The 26,858-nt window shown below is 52.2% G+C and overlaps 1 protein-coding gene across 3 annotated transcripts; it reads right to left on the bottom strand.

Annotated features, from left to right (window-relative positions):
• Window positions 1-25,621, bottom strand: CABP1 (calcium binding protein 1). 3 transcript variants are annotated; one of them, XM_040250886.1, is made up of 7 exons: window positions 24,968-25,107; window positions 12,201-12,377; window positions 9,020-9,050; window positions 8,627-8,770; window positions 6,408-6,517; window positions 6,029-6,176; window positions 1-470 (listed from the first exon to the last, which is right to left on the bottom strand). In XM_040250886.1, the coding sequence occupies exons 1-7, from the start codon at window positions 24,989-24,991 to the stop codon at window positions 445-447; spliced, it is 660 nt and encodes a 219-aa protein (XP_040106820.1). In that variant the 5' UTR covers window positions 24,992-25,107; the 3' UTR covers window positions 1-444. The 3 variants fall into 3 exon arrangements, with proteins under 3 accessions (XP_040106820.1, XP_040106819.1, XP_040106817.1); XM_040250885.1 differs by lacking the exon at window positions 24,968-25,107 and adding an exon at window positions 16,953-24,739; XM_040250883.1 differs by lacking the exon at window positions 12,201-12,377 and having other exon boundaries at window positions 24,968-25,621.
• Between the last annotated feature and the right edge of the window lie 1,237 nt (window positions 25,622-26,858).

Genomic DNA, 26,858 nt, shown 5'->3' with positions numbered 1-26,858 from the left:
TTCCTCTTGGAAATATTTTTATTGGTTCTGAGATAACAGGGCTGAGGCGAGCTGGAACGGGCACAGAGCTAAGGAAGGTGGTGAGAGGCTCTGCCCTGGGGCAGACATGCTGTGTGGGCCCCCCCACCCCAGCCAGCGGCGGCTGGGTCCGTGGCACTCGGCGCCCGGCCTGACCTCTGCCGGCCTGGCATGGTGGCCTCCTCGTTGGCGGGCGCCCCCCCTTTCCAGTTGCAGGAGTCGTGAGTCTTTTTCACAGTGCGGGGGGGTGGGGGTCCGGGGTGGGCACCTCCCCGGGGTGCAGGCAGGCCCCGTCCGCCAGTACATCCTGGGCTCTGGGCGGCAGCGGCGGCGGCGGCGGCGGCGGCGGCGGCAGGGTGAGGCGAGCTCAGGCTCTTCTTCTCCCGCCCCGCGGAGCTTGGCGGTCCTGGAGGGGCCCTGGCGGCCTCAGCGGGACATCATCCGGACAAACTCTGCGGTGGGGGCGGGACGGGGGACGGGCGGGGGTGGGGAGAAAGCAGCAGTCAGGGTCCAGGACGCCGCCCCTCACCTTCCTCGGATCGATGCCTCCCTCCCCGTCTGTGACCACCGCCTCTGACCGGTGCTGGTCCCCAGTGTCCATCCGGCATTTTTTTTTTTGGTCTCGCCCACCACATGGCATGCAGGATCTTAGTTCCCCGACCAGGGATTGAACCCAGGCTCCCTGCAGTGGGAGCATGGAATCCTAGCCACCCGGATCACCAGGGAAGTCCCCATCTTCCAATCCCTCTTCTTTGCAGCAGCCAGCAGGATCTTTCTATCTGTAGGTGTGACCCCTTTCAAACCTCTCACAGTCCCCACAGGACAGTGGGCACAACCCCAAGGCCTTCCTGTTCTGGCCCCAGCTGACAGGTCCAGCCTCATCTGTAACTACTCACCCCCCACCACGAATCCCGGATCCCGGTGTCAGCACTTCAGGTGGAGCTGACTCCCCACTCCTCTCCCGTCTTAGCTTTCCTGCAACCTGTCCTGCTCCCTTCTCTTTTAACTAGACTTTGTTTTTTAGAGCAGTTTTAGGGTCACACCAAAAGTGAGCAGGAAGTCCAGATTTTTCCATCTACCCCCTGCCTCTACACACACACACACACACACACACACACACACACACACACACACAGCCTCCTCCATCACCAATATCCCCGAGCAGAGTAGGATGTTGCTTATAGATGAACCTGTGTTGACTCATCATTATTACCCCACGTCCATGGTTACATTAGGATTTATCCTTGGTGTTGGAGACTCTCTGTGCGTGTGCACGTGCTAAGTTGCTTCAGTCGTGTCCAATTCTGTATGACCCTATGGACTGTAGTCCCCCAGGCTTCTCTGTCCATGAGGATTCTCCAGGCAAGAATACTGGAGTGGGTTGCCGTGCCCTCCTCCAGGGGATCTTCCCCAACCAGGGATCGAACCCGCGTCTCTGAGTCTCCTGCATTAGCAAGCAGGTTCTTTACCACTAGCACCACCTGGGAAGGCCTGGAGGCTCTATGGGTTTGGACAAATGTATAATGTCATGTATCCCTATTATAGTATCACACAGAATAGTTTTACTTGCCTAAAAATCCTCTGTGTTCCCCCTATTCATCCCTCCTGCCACGAACAACTCCTGGCAACCACTGATCTTTTCACTGTCTCTGGTCTCCATAGTTTTGCCTATCCCTGAATGTCATATCGTTGGAATCACAGAGTACGCAACCTTTTCAGATTTTCTTTCGCTTACTGTGCTTTTAAGTTTCTTCCATGTCTTTTCATCACTAGATGGCACATTTCTTTTACAATGCTGCATAATATTCCATTGCCTGAGTATACCATAGTTTTATTTATGTATTCACCTAGTGAAGGGCATATTGGTTGTTTCCAAATTTTGGCAGTCATAAGTAAATCTGTTTGTAGGTTTGTGTGTAGACATGAATTTTCAAGTCCATGGGGCAAATATCTCTTCCTTCCTTTTCACCTGGTGACTCCCACTTGCCTCTTAGGGTTCTGCTTACTTACAGCCTCCTCCAGGAAGCCTTCCTGAATCCTTACCACTTTGGCAAAGGTGCCCCCACTGTATGCAACAGCCTGCTGTACTGCCCCCCAAATGGCATGGACTATACTGTCGGCTTCTCTTTTCCTTGCTGGTCGTGGGCTCCTCAGGTGGGGATCAGGTCTTGGCACACAGCTGGTGTACAACACATGCTGGTAGAATGAATGGGAGATACTGGGCTTGCAGGAAAGAGCTGTCATCTGTGGGGGTTACTACCTGGACACGGGGTACCTGAAATGTTCAGCTCTGGTGGTAGCCAAGCCTTTGGTAGCCAAGCCTCTCCATTGCCACGCTCTCCTGACCTAGAAGATCAAGATGAAGATCTGGGACCTTGAAGGCCCCAGAAAAGGCCTCCCAGCCTTTGGGTTCTAGATGTATTCACAGTCTAGCTCATGTTTATCTTGCCTTTCTGCTCAGCACGCAAGTTTATGTAGTGTAGAATCAGTGTTTTGCTGTGTTTTTGCTCCCCCTGTATCCCAAGATGCCTCGGATGGTGTCATGGACAGTGTAATGTATGGAATGGCTGAGATTCCAGGCCTTGAGTTTATGACCCAGCTCTGCTTCTCTGTAAGAGAAGCAAGTTATATTACTTCTTTGAGGCTCAATTATAACATGAGGTAATAATAGTGCAGTCCATGGAGTCATTGTAAAAATTAAATGGGATAATACATGTAAAGTTACTTAGTACAGTGACTGGTACATAATAAATGTTCAGTTCAGTTCAGTTGCTCAGTCGTGTCCGACTCTTTGCGACCTCATGGACTGCAGCACGCCAGGCTTCCCTGTCCTTCACCAACTCCTGGAGCTTGCTCAAACTCATGTCCATTGAGTCGGTGATGCCATCCAACCATCTCAGCCTCTGTCATCCCCTTCTCCTCCTGCCTTCAACCTTTCCCAGAATCAGGATCTTTTCCAATGAGTCAGTTCTTCACGTCATGTGGGCAAAGTATTAGAGTTTCAGCTTCAGCAACAATACTTCCAATGAATATTCAGGACTGATCTCCTTTAGGATGGACTGGTTGGATCTCTTTGCAGTCCAAGGGACTCTCAAGAGTCATTTCCAACACCACAGTTCAAAAGCATCAATTCTTTGGCACTCAGCTTTCTTTATGATCCAACTCTCACATCCATACATGACTACCAGAAAATCCATAGCTTTGAATAGATGGACCTTTGTAGGCAAAGTAATGTCTCTGCTTTTTAATATGCTGTCTAGGTTGGTCATAGATTTTCTTCCAAGGAGCAAGCGTCTTTTAATTTCATGGCTGCAGTCACCATCTGCAATGATTTTGGAGCCCAAGAAAAGAAAGTCTGTCACTGTTTCCATTGTTTCTCCATCTATTTGCCATGAAGTGATGGGACCGGATGCCATGATCTTCGTTTTTTGAATGTTGAGTTTTAAGCCAGCTTTTTCACTGTCCTCTTTCACTTTCATCAAGAGGCTGTTTAGTTTCTGCCATAAGGATGGCATCATCTATGTATCTGAGGTTGTGGATAATTCTCCTGGAAATCTTGATTCCAGCTTGAAATTTATCCAGCCTGGCATTTCACATGATGTACTCTGCTTAGAAGTTAAATAAACAAGGTGACAATATACAGCCTTGACGTACTCTTTCCCCAATTTGGAACCAATCTGTTGTTCCATGTCCAGCTCTGTTGCTTCTTCACCTGCATACAGATTTCTCAGGAGGCAGGTCAGGTGGTCTGGTATTCCCATCTCTTTAAGCATTTTTCAGTTTGTTGTAATCCACACAGTCAAAGGCTTTAGCATAGTCAATAAAGCAGAAATAGATGTTTTTTTGGAACCCTCTTGCTTTTTCCATGATCCAACAGATGTTGGCAATTTGATCTCTGGTTCCTCTGCCTTTTCTAAATCCAGCTTGAACATCTAGAAGTTCACGGTTCATGTACTGTTGAAGCCTGGCTTGGAGAATTTTGAGCATTACTTTGCTAGCGTGTTGAGATGAGTGTAACTGTGTCGTAGTTTGAACATTCTTTGGCATTATCTTTCTTTGGGATTGGAATGAAAACTGACCTTTTCCTGTGGCCACTGCTGAGTTTTCCAGATTTGCTGGCATGTTGAGTGCAGCACTTTCACAGCATCATCTTTTAGGATTTGAAATAGCTCATCTGGAATTCCATCACCTCCACTAGATTTGTTCATAGTGATGCTTCCCAAGGCCCACTTGACTTCACACACCAGGATGTCTGGCTCTAAGTGAATGATCACACCATTGTGGTTATCTGGGGCATGGAGACCTTTTTTGTACAGTTCTTCTGTGTATTCTTGCCACCTCTTCTTAATATCTCCTGCTTCTGTTAGATCCATACCATTTCTGTCCTTTATTGTGCCCATCTTTGCATGAAATGTTCCCTTGGGATCTCTAATTTTCTTCAAGAGATCTCTAGTGTTTCCTATTCTATTATTTTCCTCTATTTCTTTGCACTGATCACTGAGAAAAGCTTTCTTATCTCTCCTTGCTATTCTTTGGAACTCTGCATTCAAATGGGTGTATCTTTCCTTTTCTCCTTTGCCTTTTGCTTCTCTTTTCTCAACTATTTGTAAGGCCTCCTCAGACAACCATTTTGCTTTTTTGCATTTCTTTTTCTTGAGAATGGTCTTGATCACTACCTCCTGTACAATGTCACGAACCTCTGTCCATAGTTCTTCAGGCACTCTGTCTATCTGATCTAATCCCTTGAATCTATTTGTCACACCCACTACATAATCGTAAGGGATCTGATTTACATCATACCTGAATGGTCTAGTGGTTTACCCTACTTTCTTCAATGTAAGTTTGAATTTTGCAATAAGGAGTTCATGATCTGAGCCACAGTCAGCTCCTGGTCATGTTTCTGCTGACTGCATAGAGCATGTGCAGTTAGAGATGATCACTAATTATGATTATTACTATTTTAAAAGAACTTTTACTGAGCATTCGCTATGTGTCAGGTACTGAGTTCTGTGGGAATCTCAGAGATAAATAAAGTAGGGTTCCTCTTTTCTCTGAAAGTTCAGAATTCAGTGGAGATATAACTAGCATTTAGGGGCCAGTGTGAAGAACGAGGGTAAGCCTGAGGTGCTCTGAAAGCCCAGAAAAGAGGAAGCTCGGTCTGGGGACCGAGGGAAGTGGCCCCACTGCTGGGTCTTAAAGATGGAATAGACTTTAACCCCAGGGAAGAATAGAATACAGGCATCCTGACAAAAAGAATAGTGTAATCAAATGAGAGCTTGGCAGGTTTTTGGATCACCTGTGGTTTTAAGGCGGAGTGTGAGTGAAGGAATGGTGAAAGCTGTGGCCAGAGAGGTGAGTTGTGGATAGATCTTAAGGGGTCTGAGTGTCAGGTTGAGGAATGTGGGGTTCAGAAAATACCTCCATGGATGGATACAGGAGAAGGTGGACCAATAGACATGGAACAAGATGGGTGGGGTCAGAGGGACAGGAGTGGATAGATGGATGATTAGATGGATACAGATGGGGAAAGGACTGTGCACACAACTGACAGATCCATGGAAGTACGGGTGGCGATACAGGCGGATGGGTAGAGAATAAATGGGTGAATGAATGTTGAGAGCTACAGATGCATGGGTAGATGGGAGGAGGTATAAGGGTAGATGGAGGCATGGGTGAATGTACAGAATGAATAGATGCCTGGATGGGTAGGTAAAGCCATAGGTAAATGATTCTGTGGATAATTATCTGGAGATCCGTTAAGGGATAAATAGGCACCTGGACAGAAAAAGAGACAGATGGATGAACACATGGAAAGAGAGCTCTGGAAAGATGGATGGATGAGTGGGTGTAGGAACAGACGATGGATTAGAGGGGCGGAAGGATGGAAGGGTAAGGGGATGGCAAGTTGGGGCGGATTGATGACTGCATGGTGGACCCACATGTGGAGGGATGCTCGCTGTGGATGCCCACTCCTGTCTTGGTTCTTCTTCCACTCTCAAGGCCCGCCTACCTTCAAAGTCCACTCGTCCATCCCCATTGAGGTCCACATCCCGGATAATCTCTTCTATGTCTCGGTGTCCCACCTGATGGCCCAGGAGTTTCCTCATGGCCTCTCGTAACTCACTGGTGCTTATCTCCCCATCACCATTGGTGTCAAACTAGAGAGGGCACGGAGGAGGGAAGAGCAGCTACAACAGGAAGACTGTCAGAAGCAGGTCCCAAGGTTGAACCTCTTCTTCAGCATCATTGTCCCCCGCCCACCCCTTCCCCAGAGCGCCTCTCTGTCCAAGCCTCTTCCCCTGGGGTGGGATCCAGAGGTCCAGTTTCCTTTCAGGTTGGGAATTCTAACAAGTCCCCCCACCCCTGCCTGTCCACTGTCCACCACTTACCTCTCGGAAGGCATCTCGCAGTTCTTTTACTCCAATCATATCTGCTGTTTCCGCCAGGAGTTTAGGTCCCATTAGCTCCACAAAGTCATCAAAATCCACGTGGCCACCCACTGGGGACAGAGGAACAGGCTGGGTCATCCATCTAACCACCACCCACCTCCAGCTAGACAACCGGGGAAGCTGTCAGCCCTCCCTGACCTTCCCAGCGACAGGCCCAGGGTAAAAGCAGAGGCCGAATGAGGATAGAGAAGAGACCACGGACAGGGGGGTTATCCCAAAAGAGCCCAGAGGAGCGGCCGGGGGCTAACTAAGGGAACAAGTCCGGAACTGGACAGGGGTACAGAGGGGAGAAAGAAACATGAGGTCACAGAGATAGGCAAAGAATTTCAGAGCAGGAGAGAGACGGAGACAAGCATGCAGAAAGGCAGAGAGGGGAGCAGGAGTCGTGAGTGCCTGGCCCGCTTGCCCACTTGCCCCCGTCTCTCCCTCACTGTGCAAGTGGAACTCACCTTCCAACCAGCCTTCAGAGGGTGGAAATACAGGAGACCTGCCCCCGGGGCCTGCTCACAACACTTTCAGCCAGTGGCTGAGCTTGGGGAATAAATACACAGCCCGAGAGACAGCTCCATGGTAGGCCTTCGACACCAGCACCCTGAGCTCCATCACCCACAGCGGCAGCTCCTCGAGTGCCTTCTGCCTTGGCACCCTGTCTTCACCCTCCTGCCTCCCTATTCTTTATAGACTCTGTCCTGCCCCTACTAAGTAAACTCCACATTCAAACCCTTGTCTCCTGGTCTGCTCCTGGGAGGACCCAAAGGGAGACAGAGAAAAACATAATAATGATAGTGTCCTCTGTTCAACTCTTACTGAGTGCTAGGTATTGATTATTGGGCTGTTTAGAATATTACAGCCCAACAGTGTCTAGGGACTTCTTTCCTGGTGGTCCAGTGGTTGGGAGTCCCACCGACCAATACAGGGGACACGATCCCTGGTCTGGGAAGGTCCCACCTGCCATGGGGCCACTGAGCCCGTGCACCATGGCCACTGAGCCCATGCTCTGCAACAAGAGAAGCCACCGCAATGAGAAGCCCACACATCGTAACCAGAAAGTAGCCCCTGCTAAACGCAACTAGAGAGAGTCCACGCATAGCAACAAAGACCCAACACAGCCAAAATAAATAAATAAATTTAAAAAAAAATATGTCCCCTAAAGAGAAACAGGCTCACAGATACAGAAAACAAACCAGCAATCACCAGTGAGGAGAAGGGGGGTTGGGGGAAGGGCAACATAGAGGCTGGGGATTAAGAGATGTCAACTACTCTGTGTAAAATACAAAAGCCACAGGGATATATTGTACAGCACAGGGAACAGAGCCAATATTTTACAATAACTTTAAATACAGTATAATCTATAAAAATTTTGAATCACTATGTTGTACACCTGAAACGAATATAATACTGTTAATCAACGATAAGGTGAAGGTGAAGGTGAAATCGCTCAGTCGTGTCCGACTCTTTGTGACCCCACGGACTGTAGCCTACCAGGCTCTTCCATTCATGGGATTTTCCAGGCAAGAGTACTGGAGTGGGTTGCCATTTCCTTCTCCAAACAAAGATACTTCAACTCAAAAAAAAAGAGAAATGCCCAGAATAGGCAAATCTGCTTAGACAAAATGTAGATTAGTGGTTACCCAGGGCTGGAGAGGGACTTGGGGGTGACGGCAAAGTGGTACAGGACTTCTTTGGTGGAGGGGGCATGAAAATATTTTAAAGTTGATTGGGGTGATGGTTGCGCAACTCTGAATATACTAAAAGACACTGAATTCTATCCTTTAATTCCCCAACCAGGGATCAAACCCATGCCCCCTGCAGTGAGAATAAGGAGTCCTAACCACTGGACCACCACAGAAGTCCCTGAAGGGAAGGCTTTAAGTGAGTCAACTGTATGATATATGAATTATATCTCAATAAAGCTGTTTCCCCAAAAAATAAATGAATAAATAAGCCAAGAAAAATAATTAATAAATAAACATATCCCCAGTTAACTCCCCATTCCACCCCTCATTTTACAGGTGAAGAAACTGAGGTACAGGGTGGGTAAGTGGTTTGCCTGCAGGTCACAGAGCTAGGAAGAAGGGGGAGCTCAGAACTTGAACCCAGGCAGAGGACAGCAAGGGTGAGGCCGGGGAGAGAAGGGGGTGCCTGGCAGAGGGACTCACGGTTCATGTTGATCTGCTGAGATAGCTCGATGAGCTCCATCTCGGTGGGCATGTAGCCCATGGTGCGCATACAGTTACCCAGGTCCCGGCAGTTGATGTAGCCATCCTTGTCCTTGTCAAATTCTCTGAAGGCCTCCCTGAGCTCTGGGGAAGAGAAGGAAGGTGGATGTGGTGCGGAAGGAGGACCCGCAGAGCCTCCAGGGTAGAGGCGGCCCCGAGGGGCCCATCGACTCATGCATTCCTCCAACGCAGGCTCCCCAGAGGATGCCCGGCCCTGCACCAGACCCTGTTCGCAGGAAGCAGAGACGTCTCTGGCCCTCTTCCCACCCACCTCCCTCCCCTCATCTTCCTGGATGGCTGAGCAACACCCTCCGCTAAGAGGCCAGGTCTCACCTTCAATCTCCTCTGGCCGCAGAGATCTGTCCTGAAACAAAAGAACATGTGCCATTAGCAGCCGGGAGGGACCCGGAAGTCATCCAGTGCCCAGCTGAGGGCCATCCCAGTGGCAGCAGGCACTGGCTGGGGGTGATGGGCAGCAGCGGAGGTGAGCCTGGACCATGTCCTGGAGGGGAAAAGTGCAGCCCCACCTGTCCCACACCCATGGGAGAGGTCAGAGAGCCAGAAGCCCCTTCCAACCTGGGCCCAGAACCTCTGCACCCCTTATTCCAGACACAAGCATGTGGTCAGGGAACAGAGCTGATCTGGAGGCCAAAACCTGTAAATAAAATAGGGTTATTGGGAGGATCCCAACAGGCAGTAGAGGGCTCTACCCAATAAAACCAGGAGCTTCCCCAGTGGCTCAGCTGGTAAAGAACCCGCCTGCCAGTGCAGGGACACGAGACGCTGGTTCAGTCCTTGGGATGGGAAGATCCCCTGGAGAAGGAAATGGCAACCCACGCCAACATTCTTGCCTGGAAAATTCTATGGTCAGCGGAGCCTGGAGGGCTACAGTCCATGGGATCGAAGAGTCGGACACGATTGAGCACGCACACACACACACCCAATAAAACCAGGAAGAGTGGGGGAGAAGGGGGGCTGAGGGGGGCAATGGGAGAAGAAAGAGGCTGGGAGAGAGAAAGCAGGGTCCAGACGGGCACACAAGAGGGAGGATAAGAAGGGGCAGAGGGGGTGGAGGCAGGATTAGGGCTGCGCCCTGCTTCCTGGGCACCGCCCCACCTTCTCCAGTTGGGCCCCCATCACAGACCTCGCCCCGTCACAGGACACAGCACAGGACCCTGGGGGCTGCCAGTGCCTCTGGCGGCTGCCAGGGTCCAAAGCACACGTCTCCAGCCTCAAGCAGTGCCCAGGTCTCCTTGGGGAGTCAAGGAAGCCCCAGGGTGAGGCATCTGAACAGATGGCAGGGAAGTCTCCAAAGAGCGGGCCCAGAGGGAGCAGGGGGCAGGCTCCGGCTGGTGACATGCCAGCTGCCCCAGGCCTGCCCAGGAGGGAAACAGACTGGCATGAAATGGATGCGGTGCCCAGCTGGACATGCTTAGAAGGCTCCAAAACTGGTCCATGGTGCTCATCCTGCCCATATGTCACAGCTCCCTGCCCACAGGGGCAGGGTGTACCCGCCCTGAGGAAGCGCACACCAGGTGTGAGTAAACCAGTCAGGGACACAGACATGTGGGCGTGCCATAGCTGTGCACACAGGCTGTCCTAGCCCACTGGGCCACGGCAGGTGAGAGGTTGCTGCCCACCTGCTCCAAACTGGCCCCAGGGCAAGGGATCCCAGTGCCAGAAAACCCGGGAATCTTCTAGAAAGGGGCTGTTGAGCAACATTTTGCAGGACCACCAGCTGCACAGGAAGGACTCGGCTCTTGGAAGGGGCCATACATGCCAGGACCATGCTGAGAGTGTACCTGAGCTTGGCACAAGTAGTGTGCAGGCTCCCAGGTCCTGCCAGCAGCATTTCTGGCTGAAGCTGTCTGTCTCTGTGAGATGACTGGAAGGACTTCCACTTAAAAAGCCTGTCACCATGCACAGGGAGGGGTTGTCACTCTTCTCTAACACCTACCCATTCCTACCTCTATCACCCACTAGCTGTTCTGAGTCAGACTGGGATCTTGAGTGACCACAAAGGATGCTTTTCACAATGCTCCCCGTAAGAGAAAGCGTCAGCAAGAATATGCATGTACCCACATGCAGGGCATGCTCACTGGGACAGGCGACAAGTCCCTTCCCACCCTGCAGCCTCTCACATCTCCAGGATCAGCTCTGCAGCCCCCTCTCTGCTTCTTGTAAACCCAGAACCAGGGTGCAGAAAAGCCAATACCCCTTGGCCATGTGCCTGTGGCCCGAGCTGGTCCAGCTGAGTCCTGGTGGCTGGTCCCTGAATCACACGCTCCCCAGGCAGAGTGCCGGGGGATGTGGGGCAGAGCCAGGGATGCTCACTGACATGACAGGGGAACCATGAACACCGATTCAGGGGGTCAGGTGGGAACAGAGCCCACCACAGCCCTCACTCCCCAACTTATGCAGTCGAGGGATGAGTTTGGCCTCTAAAGTCAGATAGACTCAAGGACAAAGCCCAGATCTGCTGCTTCCTAGATGTAGGACCTTGAACAGGTCACGTCCACTGTATGAGCCACAGATTCCTCATCTGTAAAATGGGTTAATACCAGAAACCACCTTACAGGGTCTTTGTTAGCATCTGTGAGGCAAGATACATAAAGTGTTTAGCAGGTGGCATTCAATAAACCCCGGAGAAAGAAATGACAACCCACTCCAGTATTCTTCCCTGGGAAATCCCATGGACAGAGGAGCCTGGTGGGTTACAGTCCATCAGGTCGCAAAAGTTGGACACAACTTAGCAACTCAACCACCACCATTCAATAAACCTACTGATGTTTGAATCTGTGACATCATCAATACCCTCCTCTCTGTGACTGTTCAGATATGTACAAGAGGCCCTCCAAGGCAGTGGCCACATGTGACTATTTAAATTGGAATTGGAATCAAAGAAAATTAATGATCCACTTCCTCAGTTGCACTGGCCACATTTCAAGAGCTAGTGGCTACTGTAGAGGGCCGTACTAATTGGAAAAAATGTTTCTATCATCATAGAAAGTTCTAGCCGTTGGTGCTGTGTATTCAGTACTGTTGTTCAGAACACAGGGGGCCCCTGAGGCAGGCTCCCTGAGTCTGAATCCTACTGCTAATGCCCACCAGCTGTTACTGTGAGTATGTTACATGCTCCAACTCAATTTCTTCATCTGCAGATGGGGAGGATAATAGTACCTACCTCTTGGGGTTGCTCTGAGGCTTAAGCACCAAAGCACTGAGCACAGTGCCTGGCACATATTAAGTCCTCAAAAAAAAAAAAAAAAAAAAAATCCAAACCCCAAACAATACCATAGCTGCTATTATTATTTTTGGTGGTTGTGGACTCACCAGGGCTCTGCAGCCATAAGTGGGAAACTCTGGGGGTCAGGTTCACGAGTTGAGGGTGTGAGGTGCATCTGCCAGGGGTTGCACACCGCTGTGTACAGAACCCCTCTTCTTCTCAGCACCTCCTTCCTCATGCCCCGTGAAGCCAAGTCGAACGCGGCTCCACCAGGGCCAACTTACGTACAGGCTGCCTGTTCTCCGCGAAGCCCTTACGCAGGAAGATGCAGGCCGGGCCCAGCAGGTTGTGCATGACCGCGCAGTTCTGAGCCAGCATCAGGAGTGGTCCGGGGAGCTCGCTGCTGGCCGCCAGGCCCTCCTCGCTTGTCTGCACCACCGTGTAGCTGGTTTCCTCCTGGCGCATCTTCAGCCAGCACATATAAAACAGAGGCAAGGTGTCACCTCTCTGGCCTAGCTGAGTCCTCCGGGCCCCAGCCTGGCTCCCGGTCCTAGAAGGGGCCCTTCTCAAGAGAAGACCTTGAGAGGCAAACACCAGGGTGCAAAGAGCCCTCAGGAGGCACGGGGGGCAGGCGGCAAACTGGTCCAATGGACAGAGTCCTGGATCTTTGGCCAAAACAGATGTTCCAGGGAGAGCTGGGTGTGATATCCACTGTGTGGCACACCTGCAGACACACACACACACACGTGCACAGAAAAACACCCTTGTGTGCAAACAGAAGCTCAGAGAGAGGAGCAGGTAGAGGGAGGCTTCTGTTCATTCAGGGAATAATGTCTTTTCCTATTGTGCTCCCAACATTCCAGCACAATCCTTGGGGCTAAGCTCCCCAACAGACCTCTGATCCTACCCCTGCTGGAACCCACTGGAGGGTAGTGAGGACCATCAGAGCTGGCAGCAGAGCGTGGGCTCAGCTAGTCTGGGAGACCGGAGGTTGCCGAGACAGGGGCCATGGCAAACAGAAATAAAGCAGGCAGGTGTGAGAGGCGGGGCCTGGGGTAAGATGGATGCTCTGGGTCCTCTCTGAAGGGACAGCATGACGTAACTCCAGCCTGGTGTTGCCAGACCTTCCGATTTAAAGCACTGGGTGGGCTAAACAAAGCGCTTCTGTCGGTCAGCTTCCACCCAGCTTGTGGCCTCAAGACTAGACGCTGTCTCCCATGAGCAATCCTCCTCGTCCCTCCCGCCTTTGCTGGCTCCGTGCCTGGTCCAGGGACCTCTGGAGGCTGAGGCAGGGGCCCTCTGTGCTGACCAAATATAGCTGTGCTCCCTGACCACGGCCAACCCATCCTCCTCCCTGATGGTTCCCATGCAGCTATAAAAAGTCAGCACTGCCCACAGACCGTCCCCTTAGGACAACAGCAGCGTCCAGACACAACATTCTCTCCTAGCCCAGCCTCCCCGCCAGGATGCCCAGCATCCCCGTATGTCAGGGTGGTCTGCTTTCAGTCCCCAGCTCGGATGCCTCCACCCCCAGAGTGAGGAGCTGGAGCCAAACCTTCCAAGGAAAGAGCAGTGAAAACTTAGAGGGCTGCCTCTGTCCGAGGACCTCAGAGTTGCATGTCCCACACATCCATTCTGCTACATCCTCTCCCTGCCAGTTTCCTCCAGCTCCAAGAAGGTCACACTCAGGAGAAGATGCTAAGACCTAAGGGGTAGCCTGTCCTCCCAGGTGGACAAGCAGAGCAGTCTCCCATATCTCACCCTGTCCTCATGCTCCTTCTCCTCAAAGCCCCACAGTGTGGGGCTGCAGTCTAGACTCTTGTCCAACTTCTAAGCTTCTTCCAGGCCTAGAGAGGAAGGAGCAACATTCTGTTCCTCTAAGGGCAAGCAGCCACACAGACCCAAGGTACGGGACCTCAGTGCAAGGCCTGAGTCCAGGGAGTGCAATAAGGGTCACCCTGGGTAGTCTTAGAACTTGAGGAGTGATCAGGGTCCATTCTGGTTTGATGACCAAAAGAGGTTCAGAGCCTCGGCCATACTCACCCAGGCTACAGGGACCTGGCTAGAGTGAGGGCAGGACCAGAGAGACCTTCTGGACAGAGGGAGCCAGGGAGTCAACTGTGGTTAAGCCCCAGGAAATAACCTCAGGAGATTTTTGCAGAGAATCAGCCTTTTTGTTTCTGGCTGACTCTCACTCACTTGGCTCAGATGAGCACACCCAGGAGGAGGAGGCAGCAGGCGGCAGGGAACTCAGAGAGGAGCTGGAGTATAACTGGCTTTGGACTCAGACAGTCTTGGGGACAAATTCTGGCTCTGCCACTTGCTCCTGTGCGACCTTGGGCAGGTCACTTCACCTCTCTGGGCTCTGGTTTCCTTCTCTGTCCCATGGGGGATGATCAGGGCCACTCACAGGATTCTGTGAGAGGCAAATGAGCCGTTGCGCAGTGCCTAGAGCATGGCAAGAGCCGAATGTGTGGAGTTGCCATGGGGATGACAATGATGATGGCGATGACGCTGACGCTGATGACGCAACTTGAGAGATGCTGGGCGCCAGAAGGCATTCACTTCTGGCTGCAGAAGAAGTGGGAGAATATTTGCCAATCAGGAAAGAAGTGAGGAGGACAGAGAAAAATTTGTTCCCACGAAGCAAGAACCAGCGATGGCTGGGGAATTTCCACTGAATCTCTTGATCTTAACCCAGTCTGGCACCCAGTTGCCCCGGGAGGCAGCTGTTCTTCCCTGGCCAGTGATGGTACCTGACAGCCCAGTCCTGCCCAGCTCAGCGCCTGGAAGAGGCCGCCTCTTTCCATCACCAATTCCCAGTCACCACACAGGAAGCCAAGTGGGCAGCGGCCTATGGGATGACAATGTTTCCTGGCACCAAGGGGACATCTCTTGAGTGGGGCAGGGCAACAGGAGGAACCAGCACGCCTCCTGAACTAACAGCTTTCTAACAACACAAGCTAGCCACGACCGTGCTCCCTCTCATTGCAGGAATTCACAGAAGGAGGAGTTGAGTGAGGAAGCACTTGATGTGGTGGGAGAGGGCACTGCCCAGTGAGTGGAAATTTGGACTCAGATGACCTGTAAGGTCAGGTTCACGAATTTATGAATAACATCTCTGACGGCAAGAGAAAGAGAGAGAGGCAAAATTAAAAACAAAATCCTTGCTCTAGATTCATACAGATCAGGGTTTACATCTCAGCCCGGCTCCCAGACAGCGGTGGCATCTCAGGAACACTCTTATCTTTGAGTCTCGTTCTTTCTCTAGAAAATAGGCAAGAGAACCACTCGGTGGAAAGGAGCAAATGAGATAACAGATGTTGGAGATCTTGTAGATATTCAGGAAAAAGCAATGTTTACTATTATTTCTTTTAAAAAATGAAACTGATGTAATACCTATTATGATCTTTTGCCTTATTCCATGGACTCAAAACCTCTCCTATTTCCTTTTCCTCATCCCCCTTCTCAGAAAATTGATGATTATGATTGTCATGATATGATTTTGTGATTGTGAATCATAAAATTATGATTATGATGCTATTAACACTAGCTAACATATACTGAGTACTGCATCCCAGGCAGTGATCCCAGCTCTTTCTTTAGGCCGCACAATCACCTTAGGAGGTAGATGTTAGGATTTCCACTTGATAGACAAGGGAACTGAGACCCGGCAGGGGTCAAATAACTTATCCAAGGTCACATGGCTAGAAAGAGGAGACCTAAGACGTCTGAGTCATGGGTGGGGTAGGACAGAAGGACAGCTCTTGTTCTTTGAGTTCACCTCTTGAAGGTCTGGACAGAACTCAGGGAAAGGGATTCGCCCAAAGGTCCTCTAGACTAATTCAGATCCATTTCTACTGCTCTGCAACAGTGTGGAGGCCACATCTGATGCAAAGAACTCTCCTTTAAGATGACAGATGACTGGGGGTGGGGGGTGTGCACAGAAGAAACAGTCAACCCTAGGAAAGATCCAAGGAACAGCGAAGATTAAAAGGAATTTGATGTGAGCAGCTTAGCTAAATGAGGAAGAAGATGAGCAGAAAAGCCTGAAATGTCCTAAATTGAGAGACTGTCAAACTAACAGAGGGGGTAGGAACGGGTTGGGGATGGAGGAGCCATTAGCTAACCTGAGACCTTGGATAAGTCACTTAACCTGAGTGGCAATCAAGTGCCTTCTCTGCAAAATTAAAGAACTGGAGGAAACCATCCCTCATATTTCTTCCTCCTTTACGAAATATCTGTGGATTTCTTCTACGGCCTGACTACAGAGGGCCAGAAATACAGGCAGAGCCCACCTAAGTCAACATCCTACAGATGTAAGCCCAGACTTGCAGGAAAGATGCTTTGAAGGTGATTCTTTGCTTTCCAAAAGGGATTCTTGCAAAAGGATATTATCCTGGTGTGTAAGCAATGCACCCACTACAGAACGCAACTGACAGACACCTTTGCTGTATACTCCATTTCTTGATGGAAACAACCCTGGGACCCTGAGCCAGACTGGACCTATTTGTGAGTCTCTGACCTGACTCAAGTGTTCTCAAGGGTAGAAGGGGATGTTTCCTCTCAGTAACAATGGGATCTACTTCAAACCCCACAACTCTGAAGACCTTAGAGACCACCAGAGAGGGTCAGAGTCCCTCAGAGGAGATTAACGAACCCCTTCTCCACCGCTGGGAAAGAACCAGCAGCGGCAGGGTCAAAGTCCAGCTTAACCCTCTTCTCATTCTGCATATCCTGAGGCATTCTGTCCTTGCACATCCTAAGGACCCTACCTGTTTTTTTTTCCTAAATCTTATGCAAATTCCCAAACACAGGCCCCCGTGCAGCTCTAAGTCCCAACTTCAGCTCAGAGCCCCGGGACACAGATCACTGTGATAGGAGGGAAGGCAGAGGTAGGAACAGGGAAGCGGCCCAAGGCAGAACCCACAGGAAGGGAAGCGAGCTTCAAACGTCCACCCTCTCCACCCCCAACCTCTGGGACAGATGGCAGGATGCCCGAATCTCCCACCCCAGGTCTTAAGAACTCCAGAAACATACCTTCCTTGAGAGATTTCTCAGTGGAGACTTGACACAGTTGCCCATCCTAAGCTGAAGCAGCCCCTTTCAGGATCCCTGGGTCCATGAAGGAGGCTCCCGGGGGCTAAGAGACCTGAGTCCCGGTCCCTGCCAACCCCAGCCTCCCTCTGCCTGCGCCGTGCTTCCTCCAAGACCGGCTGAGCCCTCTCTCCTGCGCGCGTGCTCTCTTACTCGTCTGCCTGTTCCTGCTCCCTGATTTTTTTTTTTTTTTTTTTTGTGGATTGTGTGTGTGTTCGTGTGTGTGGGTTTAACTTTCTGGACACTTTCTTAAGGAGATGAAGGCAGGAGGGGAGAGTGCAGGCACAGAGAAAATCGCCTGGAGAGCTGATGGCAGAGGGCAGCCGAGCTGGAGAAGGCTGCGGGATCAGCTACATGAGATTACAGCCGAGTCCTCTCCCGGTTCACTCCCCTTCCCTCGGCCCCTCCCCTCCCGCTGTCAAATCTGCAGGGAGATTGCCTCGGGGAGGGGAGCTCAGAATGGCAGCTGCAGCTGGGAATTAGGCCAGCAGACCCAGAAGGGGAAGCAGGCTAGTTTGGGTCCCCAAATCCACGGGGCCTCGCAGCTCCCAACCTTGTGTGTGCAGTCTCTCTCTCTCCCTCTCCCTCTCCCTCTCTCTCTCTCTCTCACACACACACACACACACACGCACGCATCCAAGGACGAACAGGCATCTTAGTCGCCCCCCGGCCATCGCAGCTATATCGAGAGACGGCGGCTCCAGTCGAGGCCCTGGAGATCTTACGATGACTTTCCATCACGCTCCATTTTTCACACTTGCCTCCTCACTGAAATGGGATGAGGCTTCGGGGCTGGAAGCACAGTAGAGCCGACAGCAGCTCCTTCCGCCGGTTCCCTTCACCGTGTGCAGTCTTTCCGACCCGGGGGAAATGAAGAGCCGGCCCTGAGGGGGTCCTGACCGAGGCAGTGCTGGCCCAGCAGGCCTGAGCGAGCGAGGGCGACGAACCTTCTCCCAAACCCTCTGCCTGACCCTGATAGAGCATCTTTCATCGGCTCCCTCGGGGCGCAGAGCAGAGAGGCCGCCCTTTGCAAAGGGGTCGTCACAGTCCCATGAATGGAACTTCTTAGGTAGCCGGCACGTTCTCGTCCCTCCGGGTTCCAGCTTTGACGTGAATTCATCTCAAGCCTCAGATGTCACCATCGAGACCTACAGCCCGGAGCCAGATGACCCAGGAGAGTCTGTATCCACGTTTCCCTGCACCCCTGCTTTTCTCAGCAGGGGGCACCAGAGACAGGCTGGCCAAGCTCCTTCCAGGCCCTGATGCAAAAACCCTTCCGCAAACCGCTCTAAGAGTTTCAGTCCAGAGAGGGTCCTTTTTTTTTTTTTTGGTCCAGTTTTGGGTGGCTGATCAGAGCTCCCATTAGGGATAGATGGGTGGGGACGCTGACCAGAAGCTGCCACAGGCCAGCTCCCAGGAAACTGGGAAGGCAGGTCCCTGGGTGGCTCTTGACAACTGTGCAGTGAGGGCAATGGAATGGCTTAATCAGGGGTCATTCAGCAGCCGGTTTGGCCTCCGGAGAGGGATATGGAGGAGGAGGGGCACCCCCTGAGGACATAGAAGCCTGGGGGTGGGGGAGAGGTTGCTGACATCTAAAGGGTAGGAAAGGGGAGTGAAGATACTTGGGGGAGGGGGAGCTGGTATGGGAAGAGCCAACAGAAATGCCTTCTTCAAAGACCTGTTTCTTGAAAGCAAAGCGTGAAGGCAGGGTTGTGAGAAGAGCAATAAACTCAGATGAAAGGGAAGGGTCTGGAGGCCTAGGATGAGTCCTGGCTCTGCTGGCTTCTGAACACTCAGCTGGCAGGGCTCAGTTCCCTCACCTGGTTATAAGATGTGAGTGACACAGAACAGGTACTAGAACGAGGAATTATTAACATGGAAGGAGGAAGTAGCATTTGTCCCATGTGCTTGGCTCTGGGAATGTGGTAGGAACAAGATACATACAGTCCCTGTTCATAGATTTGATTCCTGGGTCAGGAAGGTCCCCTGGAGAAGGGAATGGCAACTCACTCCAGTAACCTCACCTGGCAAATTCCATGGACAGAGCAGCCTGGAGGGGTACAGTCCGTGGGGTCACAAAGAGTCGGACTTGGCTGAGCAACTAACACTTTCACTTTCACTGCTTGCAGGGAGCTTACATTCTAGCAGGGGAGCAGGAGATACTAAAGAGCTATCAACTTACTGAATCACAGTTCAGGTCAATGCCAAGAAGGGGAAACACAAACACTCTGAGAATGTGAGCCAGAGGGATCTTAGTGTAGGGGGATCAGGAAAGACTTGCACACAAAATCTATAGAGTCTTGCAGACCCTTTTGAAAAGCTAGGGCTTACCACAGACCCCAGAGGGGAGATGAGTTAGGCTCCAGGTAAGGTACAAACCCAATTCGTATGAGCTGAATGGATGGATATATGAAAAGACTGGACAGGGTGAAGCAGGTACATTCTCAGTGCTGGCTGTAGACTAGAATCACCAGGGAACTTCCGAAGATGGTGATGGAATAGGTGTAGGTGAGCCCCGGGCACCGGTGTTGTTTAATACTCCAGGTAATTCTAACCTCCAGCCAGTGCTGACAACCACTGATCTAGAGGTAAAGAGTTCAGCATGCGGAGCTGGACAGACCTGAGTTCAAATCTTGCCCTGCTGCCTACCAACCATGTGACCTTGAGGACTTGTTCATCTTTCGGGAGCCTCGGTTTCTTTATTTATAAAACAGGTACTCTAATAACCTTTCCCTGGTAGGACTTATGAGGAGTTAATGCAAAGGGCTTGGCACAGTGCCCAGCACCTGGAAGGTGCCCCTTTCCCTGCCCAGCAGCTTTGATAGAGCAGGGCCCCCACTAGGTCAGACCTGGTGACTCCTGCCCCCTGCAGGTCAGTCCAGGGCACAGCACCCATTTGTCAACCTTGGGATATGTATGCTTCTGTCCTTGGAGACAGGAGACAGGACTTCTCCCCCTATGGAAAAGTTCGCCTAATTTGAAGAAATCCTATCCTTCTTTAGCAGAGGGGGTGCCAAAAGTAGCCTGGGGGCTTAACAGAAGAAAGGGATTCGGGATTCAAACCCAGAGCTCGCTTAAGCTATTTTAGGTTGGACAGATGGGGTGGTGGTGGTTCTGCATGACAGGAGTAGCTACTGATCTTGACGAGGAAGATGGCTTGAATTTCGGCAGAAAATTTTATGAAGGGCTGAATGGTGGAGGCTTCCTTAAGGAGCAAAGCACATCTCATGGCCCCCACCTTCCCATCCCTATGCACTGTGGCAGCAGGCCTGGGCCTTCGGAAGCCACACTTAGAGTTCTGGAATGGGATAATAGGATCAGAGGGATGAGAAGGATAAACTCATTGCTGATTATTCCTGATTAGGAGGGAGGCTGGCTTTGAGCCCTGAGCAGTCCTAAAGCCAGCATTTCAACTTGGGATGGCAGCCCAGTGTTAAGACACTTGGGGAAAGCTGGGTTGTAACTTGAGAGGTGCTTTGTGGACGCTTCTGATAAACAGGAAACACACTTCTGTGACTTTCTACCAGCCGGTATGGTGTGGCACTGGCAGATTGGAGAGAGACACAGCATGTCACAAGTCCTGCCTTTTACTTACTCTGGGACCTCTGGTCAACCTACTTCCCCTCTCTTGAGCCTATCTCTTCATCTCTAAAATGGGGGGAGATGATGCTACATTTCAGTTTGCTATGGAGATAAGATAATGAGAAGATGCTTTGTCCATTGTTTACTGAGCTCTAAACAGAGATCTGAAGTGCCAATGTTGCTTCTGCAAAACCTGCAAACTAACACCAAGACACTCGTATCATCTATGCTGCTGCTAAGTCGCTTCAGTCATGTCCGACTCTGTGACCCCATAGACGGCTCCCTAGTGCTCCCCACCAGGCTCCCCTGTCCCTGGGATTCTCCAGGCAAGAACACTGGAGTGGGTTGCCATTTCCTTCTCCAATGCATGAAAGTGAAAACTGAAAGTGAAGTCACTCAGTCGTGCCCGACTCTTAGCGACCCCATGGACTGCAGCCTTCCAGGCTCCTCCGTCCATGGGATTTTCCAGGCAAGAGTACTGGAGTGGGGTGCCATTGCCTTCTCCCGTATCATCTGTAATCTATGTCAACCACAAATGGGCCTTCTCTTCCCCTTTCCCAGGCCCCAGAGAAAGGCCACAGGGGCTCCCAGCCTTCTAAGAGAGCAGTAGGAAGTGACCTGACCGGGAAGGAGTAAGTAATACACCCAAGCTGTCATCTTAGGCACACAGGCCTAGTGCACTTGAATCTGTTAGGACCCAAATTGTCATGGTCTGTCTCCCTCATCTTAACTATGGGAACTAAGAAACTCTAAAGTCCAGAGGCTAGAGATACCCGTCATTCATTCATTCATACATTAAATATCTTTGATCCTGTTATGCACAAAGCAGTTTAGGAATTGGCCTGGCCTACTCTAATCAGAAGAGATGTCCCTATAGTTAGAGAAAGAGGAAGGATGGGACAGATCTATGGGTTTTATTCATATTTGCCTCCTCTAAAGAGGTGTTTCTTCCCAAACTTAAAATAAGGGACAGAAAGACTATTCTTTGGGTAGTTTTCTGGACTTCCCTGATGGTCCAATGGTTAAGACTGTGTGCTTCCTATTGCAGGGGGTGCAGGTTCAATCCCTGGTGAGGGAACTAAAATCTCACATGCTGCACAGCCGAAAAAAATTTTTTAATTAGTTTTCCAAGACCCAATGCCAAGAGTTGCCTGTTTTGAGTTACTTTCTGATACCCCATCTGCTCTCTAGGTAGTTGGGTGGTGTGCCGATAGCTGGCCACAAAGAGGATACCAGGGAAGGTCCTTGGTCGTTCAGCTCCTTCCTTTAGTGGCCTTCCTCACTTGGCTCAGAGACAGCTTTCAGACTACGTTATGCAGGCCCTCATTTTGACAATCATTCTATTAATAATCATAATAACAATAACATGAATGAAGCCTGAGCCCTTTTCCAGCATCCACTCTGAGCCAGGCCATTTGGCATCCTTAACCCTGTATAACCCTCATAAGAGTTCCGCAAGGTAGTTTTTTGTTGTTGTTGTTGTCAGTCTCATTTTTGAATGAAGAAAGCCAGACCAGAGAGAGAAAATAACAGGCCCAAGGTCACAGCAGTGGGAAGTGACATTGCTGGAGTAGGAATCTTCAGCTCTAGCTCCCAACTCACCATGCCATGCCTTAGCCTCAAAACCACATGCTCTCCCTGCAGGCAGTAAGGACGCTCTGTGAGGTCACTGGGAGAACCCTAATTCCCGTTCCCCCTAGTGAGGAAGTCTATCTTGATACCCTCAGTGTCACTTTGGCCCCTGGCCCTCCCTGACTGTTACAAATGGAAACAAGTTCTGACACAGCCCTTGGTAGTGAATCAACAACAACAATAACAACATCCATAGACCCTTGCTCTAGGCCAAGCTCTGTATATATCTTCATATCCCCTTTAATTCCCCCCCAAACCCATTGAGATACTGTGTGTGTGTGTGCTCAGTCATGTCTGACTCTTTGGGACCCTATGGATTGTAACCTGCCAGACTCTGTTCATGGAATTTTCCAGGCAAGAATACTGGAGTAGGTTGTCATTTCCTTCTCCAGGGGATCTTCCCAACTCAGAGACTGAACCCGAGTCTCCTGCATTGGCAGACGGGTTCTTTACCACTGCACCACCTGAGATACTATGATTATCCCAAATATGCAGATAAGAAAATAGGTTTACTGAGGTTAAGCGATTCACCAAAGGTTAAAAAAAAAAAAAAAAAGAACTTGGAAGACATGAAAAATATATTTCCCCAGGGCTATATTTTGCCCAAACCAGATCCTATCTGAAAGTTTCTATATTCAGAACCTCATTTCCCTTCTCTTGGTTCTGACCTAAGGACAGAAATCTCCATGTAGAGAGAAGGGACAGAAAGACTAATTCTTGCAGGAGACTGGAGACTCGGATGCAAAGTCCCAGGCTGGGCTTCGCTGTTGTTGCTGTCGTTGGAGCAGCTGTCTTACAGCCATCAGCAGGAAGCCCAGACTGGATGTGCCCAGCTTTAAAGAGAAAGTCGGCGGCTCCAGAGGCAAGAGCTTCCAGGGGGAGGTAGTAAATATTTGATGGGACCTTCCAGCTCCTCCTGACTCAGGTGACCCTGGTGACATTTCAGAACACTGGACTGGAGAACAGCCTTCATTTCATGACTGAGAAAGTAGAAGAAAGAAAAGCACATGAGCTGAAATGCTCTGTGCTCACAAAGGGCCCAGGCAGACAAATTCTGCAAGGCTGGAAAGAAAGGGCTCCTTTTCTAGGAACGAAGTCGGATCACTGGCAAACTAAATAACCAGAAAGTGTGTGATCCTCAGTGACCTACCCTTCCAAGCTTCTAGACGGCTAATCTCCAAAACAGTCAGGACCCCGCTACCCTCTCTACTTTCATCTCCATAGTGCCCAGCAAACGCCTAGACAAAGCAGGTGATCAAAAAATATTTGATAAATGCAAGCGATAGTTGTCACCAATTCAACTGGCACGGTATCCCTTTCGCAAGCCGGCCCACTCCTGCCCTAACACCTGACACCCCCTCAGTCATACAGAAGCCACCGCAGTCAACACAGCGCTGCACTGTCACAGCTCTGCATCCACATCTCTACTCTGGAGAAACTGCTTCCAACTGCCTCAACTAACGAGGGCTCCTGGCAGGAACAAAGCCAGACTGCTGCCCTATCACACCACCGCCGCAGCCCCGCGCAACCCGAGCCTACGTGCAGCCGCCTTCATGTCAGACCTCCACTGGCATCAGCCACAGCGGAGTAGTATTTTGAAAAGGAACTGTGCACATCTGAAGCAAAACACACACGGCCTCCTTGGAGTTCTGATCCAGCCTGGCAAGCCAGGAGCTTGAAACGGCTTCTTTACGCTATATCCCAGCACAGAAATGCACAGGCCCACCCCCACCCTCCATCCCCCACACACCATATGCAAACACCCTGATCACATCTATGCATTAAGCCCCTCCTCAGCTGCTGCAGAACGGTGTCCACGCCGTGCCAAAGTGTTCGACTTAATTATGGACTTGGAACTAGACAAAATCCTGGCTTCACTAGGGAGTTCACAGGTCCCTTTCTGCTGAACCTCTCCCCAGCACCACGACCTCAAATTGTAGATCTGGATTATGACTACGGGGCCATTTCTAAAGGGCAGGTGCCCAGCTGCTTGGGGCTCTTGAGAGAAAAGAAACAAAATGAGCCACTCATGACCCCTTAGCGACCTTTCTGACCCTAGAATTCACACTAACTCAGACTAGGGATCTCTGGGTGTTCTTCTACGTCCCACAACTCGACAACTGCCTGCTGCCATCCTTGTGGCATTCCTATATGACAACCTCCTTGAAATACCCTCAAAGTTCCAGTTTGAGCCATAGTTCTTACAGCCCTCCATGTCTACCCACACACTTCTCTTTTCTCATATTTTTTATTTCTCCTAACTTTTCCCACGTCTTTGGGGCCACCACAGGCAATGGCTAGGGTCCCTCATTGCCTGACAAGGCTGTGTACCCCAAAGTCCCCTCTCTTGACCCCCAGACTCCATGCTCATTCATTGGTCTTCTCGGTCAGAGGCCAAAAGAGTGGGTTTGGGGCCACCTGCTCGGAGCACCCCTCCGTGACCCCTGCAAATTTCCAGGCGGTTTGTGGAGGTTGCTCCTTTCCAAGACTGGCCCTTTCTGGCAGGTGGAGGGAGTCTAAGCGGTGGCGCCTGGCCCGGAAGAGGCCCGGAGCGTGGACAGCGCACAGGGTGCTGAATCAGGCACGGGGGAGGAGGAGGCGCGCGGACTAGGGCGCCAGGCGGCGGGAGGACCAGAGGAGCGTGACCTGGGGGCCGCGGGCAGCGGGAGGAGGGCTGTGGGCGCGCAGTCGCGGCAGGGTCCCGAGCGCCTCTCCAGGAAGCGGGTGGGAGGCGCGGCCCTTACCTGGCCGAAGGCGGAGCTGAGCATGGGGCGCAGCTGGTGGAGGAACGGGTCTGCCTCGGACGCGGCGGCTGGAGCAGAGTCCCCGCGACCCGGGGCTCGCAGTGAGCCCCGGAGGCCGAGCGCCGGGGACAGACCCCGTTCCTCCCCATCCCGCCCGCGGACCGGCGGCAGCGGCGACGGCGGCGAAGGTCGGGACGCCGCGGCCGGCAGCGCCTCCCGGGGCCTGCAGTGCGCCTGGGGGAGCCCGCGCCGGCTCCCCCGCGCGCCCTCCTCTCGCGGCGCCGGCCGGCACAGGGGCCTCCGCGAACTGGGGTCCCCGGACGGCGACGGAGTGCCAGGGCAGGGGCCGGGCAGCCGGCGACTGGGCAGCACTGGCTCCCGGGCAGGGCCGTGGCGGGGAGCCCGGCTGCCCCCGCTCGCCGCCGCCGCCGCCGCCTTCAGCAGAGACGTCTTGGACTCGCTTTTGGCGATGTGCGAGCTCATCGCGGCGGGGCCCGCGCTCGCATGGCCCGGCGGGGGCGGCGCGGTGCGGCGCGGCGCTGGGCCCCCGGCGGGTAGAGAGCGGGGCGCCCGGCGGGAGCCGAGCCCGAGGACGCGCTGGAGGCGGGCGCCGTCCCCCGGCCGCTTAAATGCGGCCCCGTCGCCGCCGCCCATGTGACAGCGCAGCCTCTACGCCCGGAGCCCCGAGCTCCCCGGCGGCTGGCGGTGCGAATCTGGGGGGGCCGCCGGCTGTCCCCGAAGAGTCCACCCCCGGCTCCCCGGCGGCCCAGGTACTGCCGCGCCCCGCCCCTTGCCCCGCCCCGCGCTCGAGGAGCCCCGCTTCCGGGCGGCCCCTGGCGGCGGAGGGGGCGCTGCGGCGCGGAGTCGCACGCGCGAGGGAAGGGGCTCGGCGACGGGCCCCGAAGACGCCCAGACCTTGGTGGCGCCGGCAGTGCCCGGGAGCACGCCCGGAGGTTCCCAAATAACCCACAACCGCCGGAACCTCCAGAAATGCTGGCGGGGTGCACTGTCCAGGGGATACAACTTTCGAAAAGATGACGAGAGAAGTAAACTCGAGACGCAAGGAGGGTGAAGGCAGGCTGTGTATGACACCGCCACCCCGAACCCCGGAGCCAGAATGGCTTGCAAGGACACTGCTGGAAGGAACGGCTCCCCTCTTTGGGGGCTTCACTCATTCCCAGTACCCTGGAATGGGACCAGAATGACAGTTCTCAGAACCGAAGAGAAGCCAGGTGGCACCCGCCTAACCTGGACTTTGCAGGGTCTGGTGATGCTCAAGTCTCAGGTAGGACCCATCTGCTGCCCCTCCAGTTCTTGTCCTCCTCCTGCCCTCTTGCCCGTATAGATGGTAAAGAAATTTCTGCTCTTGGTAGGCAGGCAGAAAGTCCCGTAGGCCTGGTTTGCGTCTCAGACCCCAGCTCTGCCACTTACCATCTGGGTATCTTGGGCAAGTGTCATCAGCCTCTCTCAACCTTGTTTCCCTGTTCTGTAAAATGCAGATAATAATCATAACTAACTTCTCAGTAACATCTGATAACACTGTCACATAAAAGGCCTAGCCCAGTGTTCACAGCAGGGCCACAAGTGCAGTTCAGGAAGTTCCCTTCCCTCTGCACCTTGTAAGGCCCCATCCCCGACTCTTGTTTAGTAATGGGGTACCAGAGACTTGAAAGGGTGGGGTGTGAACCTCCCAGGCTCTCCCTGTTCTGGTCTCTCCAAATCACGTGGATATGCCATCCATGCAGGGAAGTGTGAAAGTCGCTCAGTCGTGTCCAACTCTTTGCGACCCCATGGGCTATACAGTCCATGGAATTCTCTAGGCCAGAATACTGGAGTGGGTAGCCTTTCCCTTCTCCAGGGGGTCTTCCCAACCCAGGGATTGAACCCAGGT

Source organism: Oryx dammah, unplaced genomic scaffold (genome assembly GCF_014754425.2).
Source record: "Oryx dammah isolate SB20612 unplaced genomic scaffold, SCBI_Odam_1.1 HiC_scaffold_12, whole genome shotgun sequence".
NCBI lineage: Eukaryota > Metazoa > Chordata > Mammalia > Artiodactyla > Bovidae > Oryx > Oryx dammah.
The sequence above is the reverse complement of the archived record's forward strand: the minus strand, read 5'-3'. Positions and strand labels throughout refer to the sequence as shown.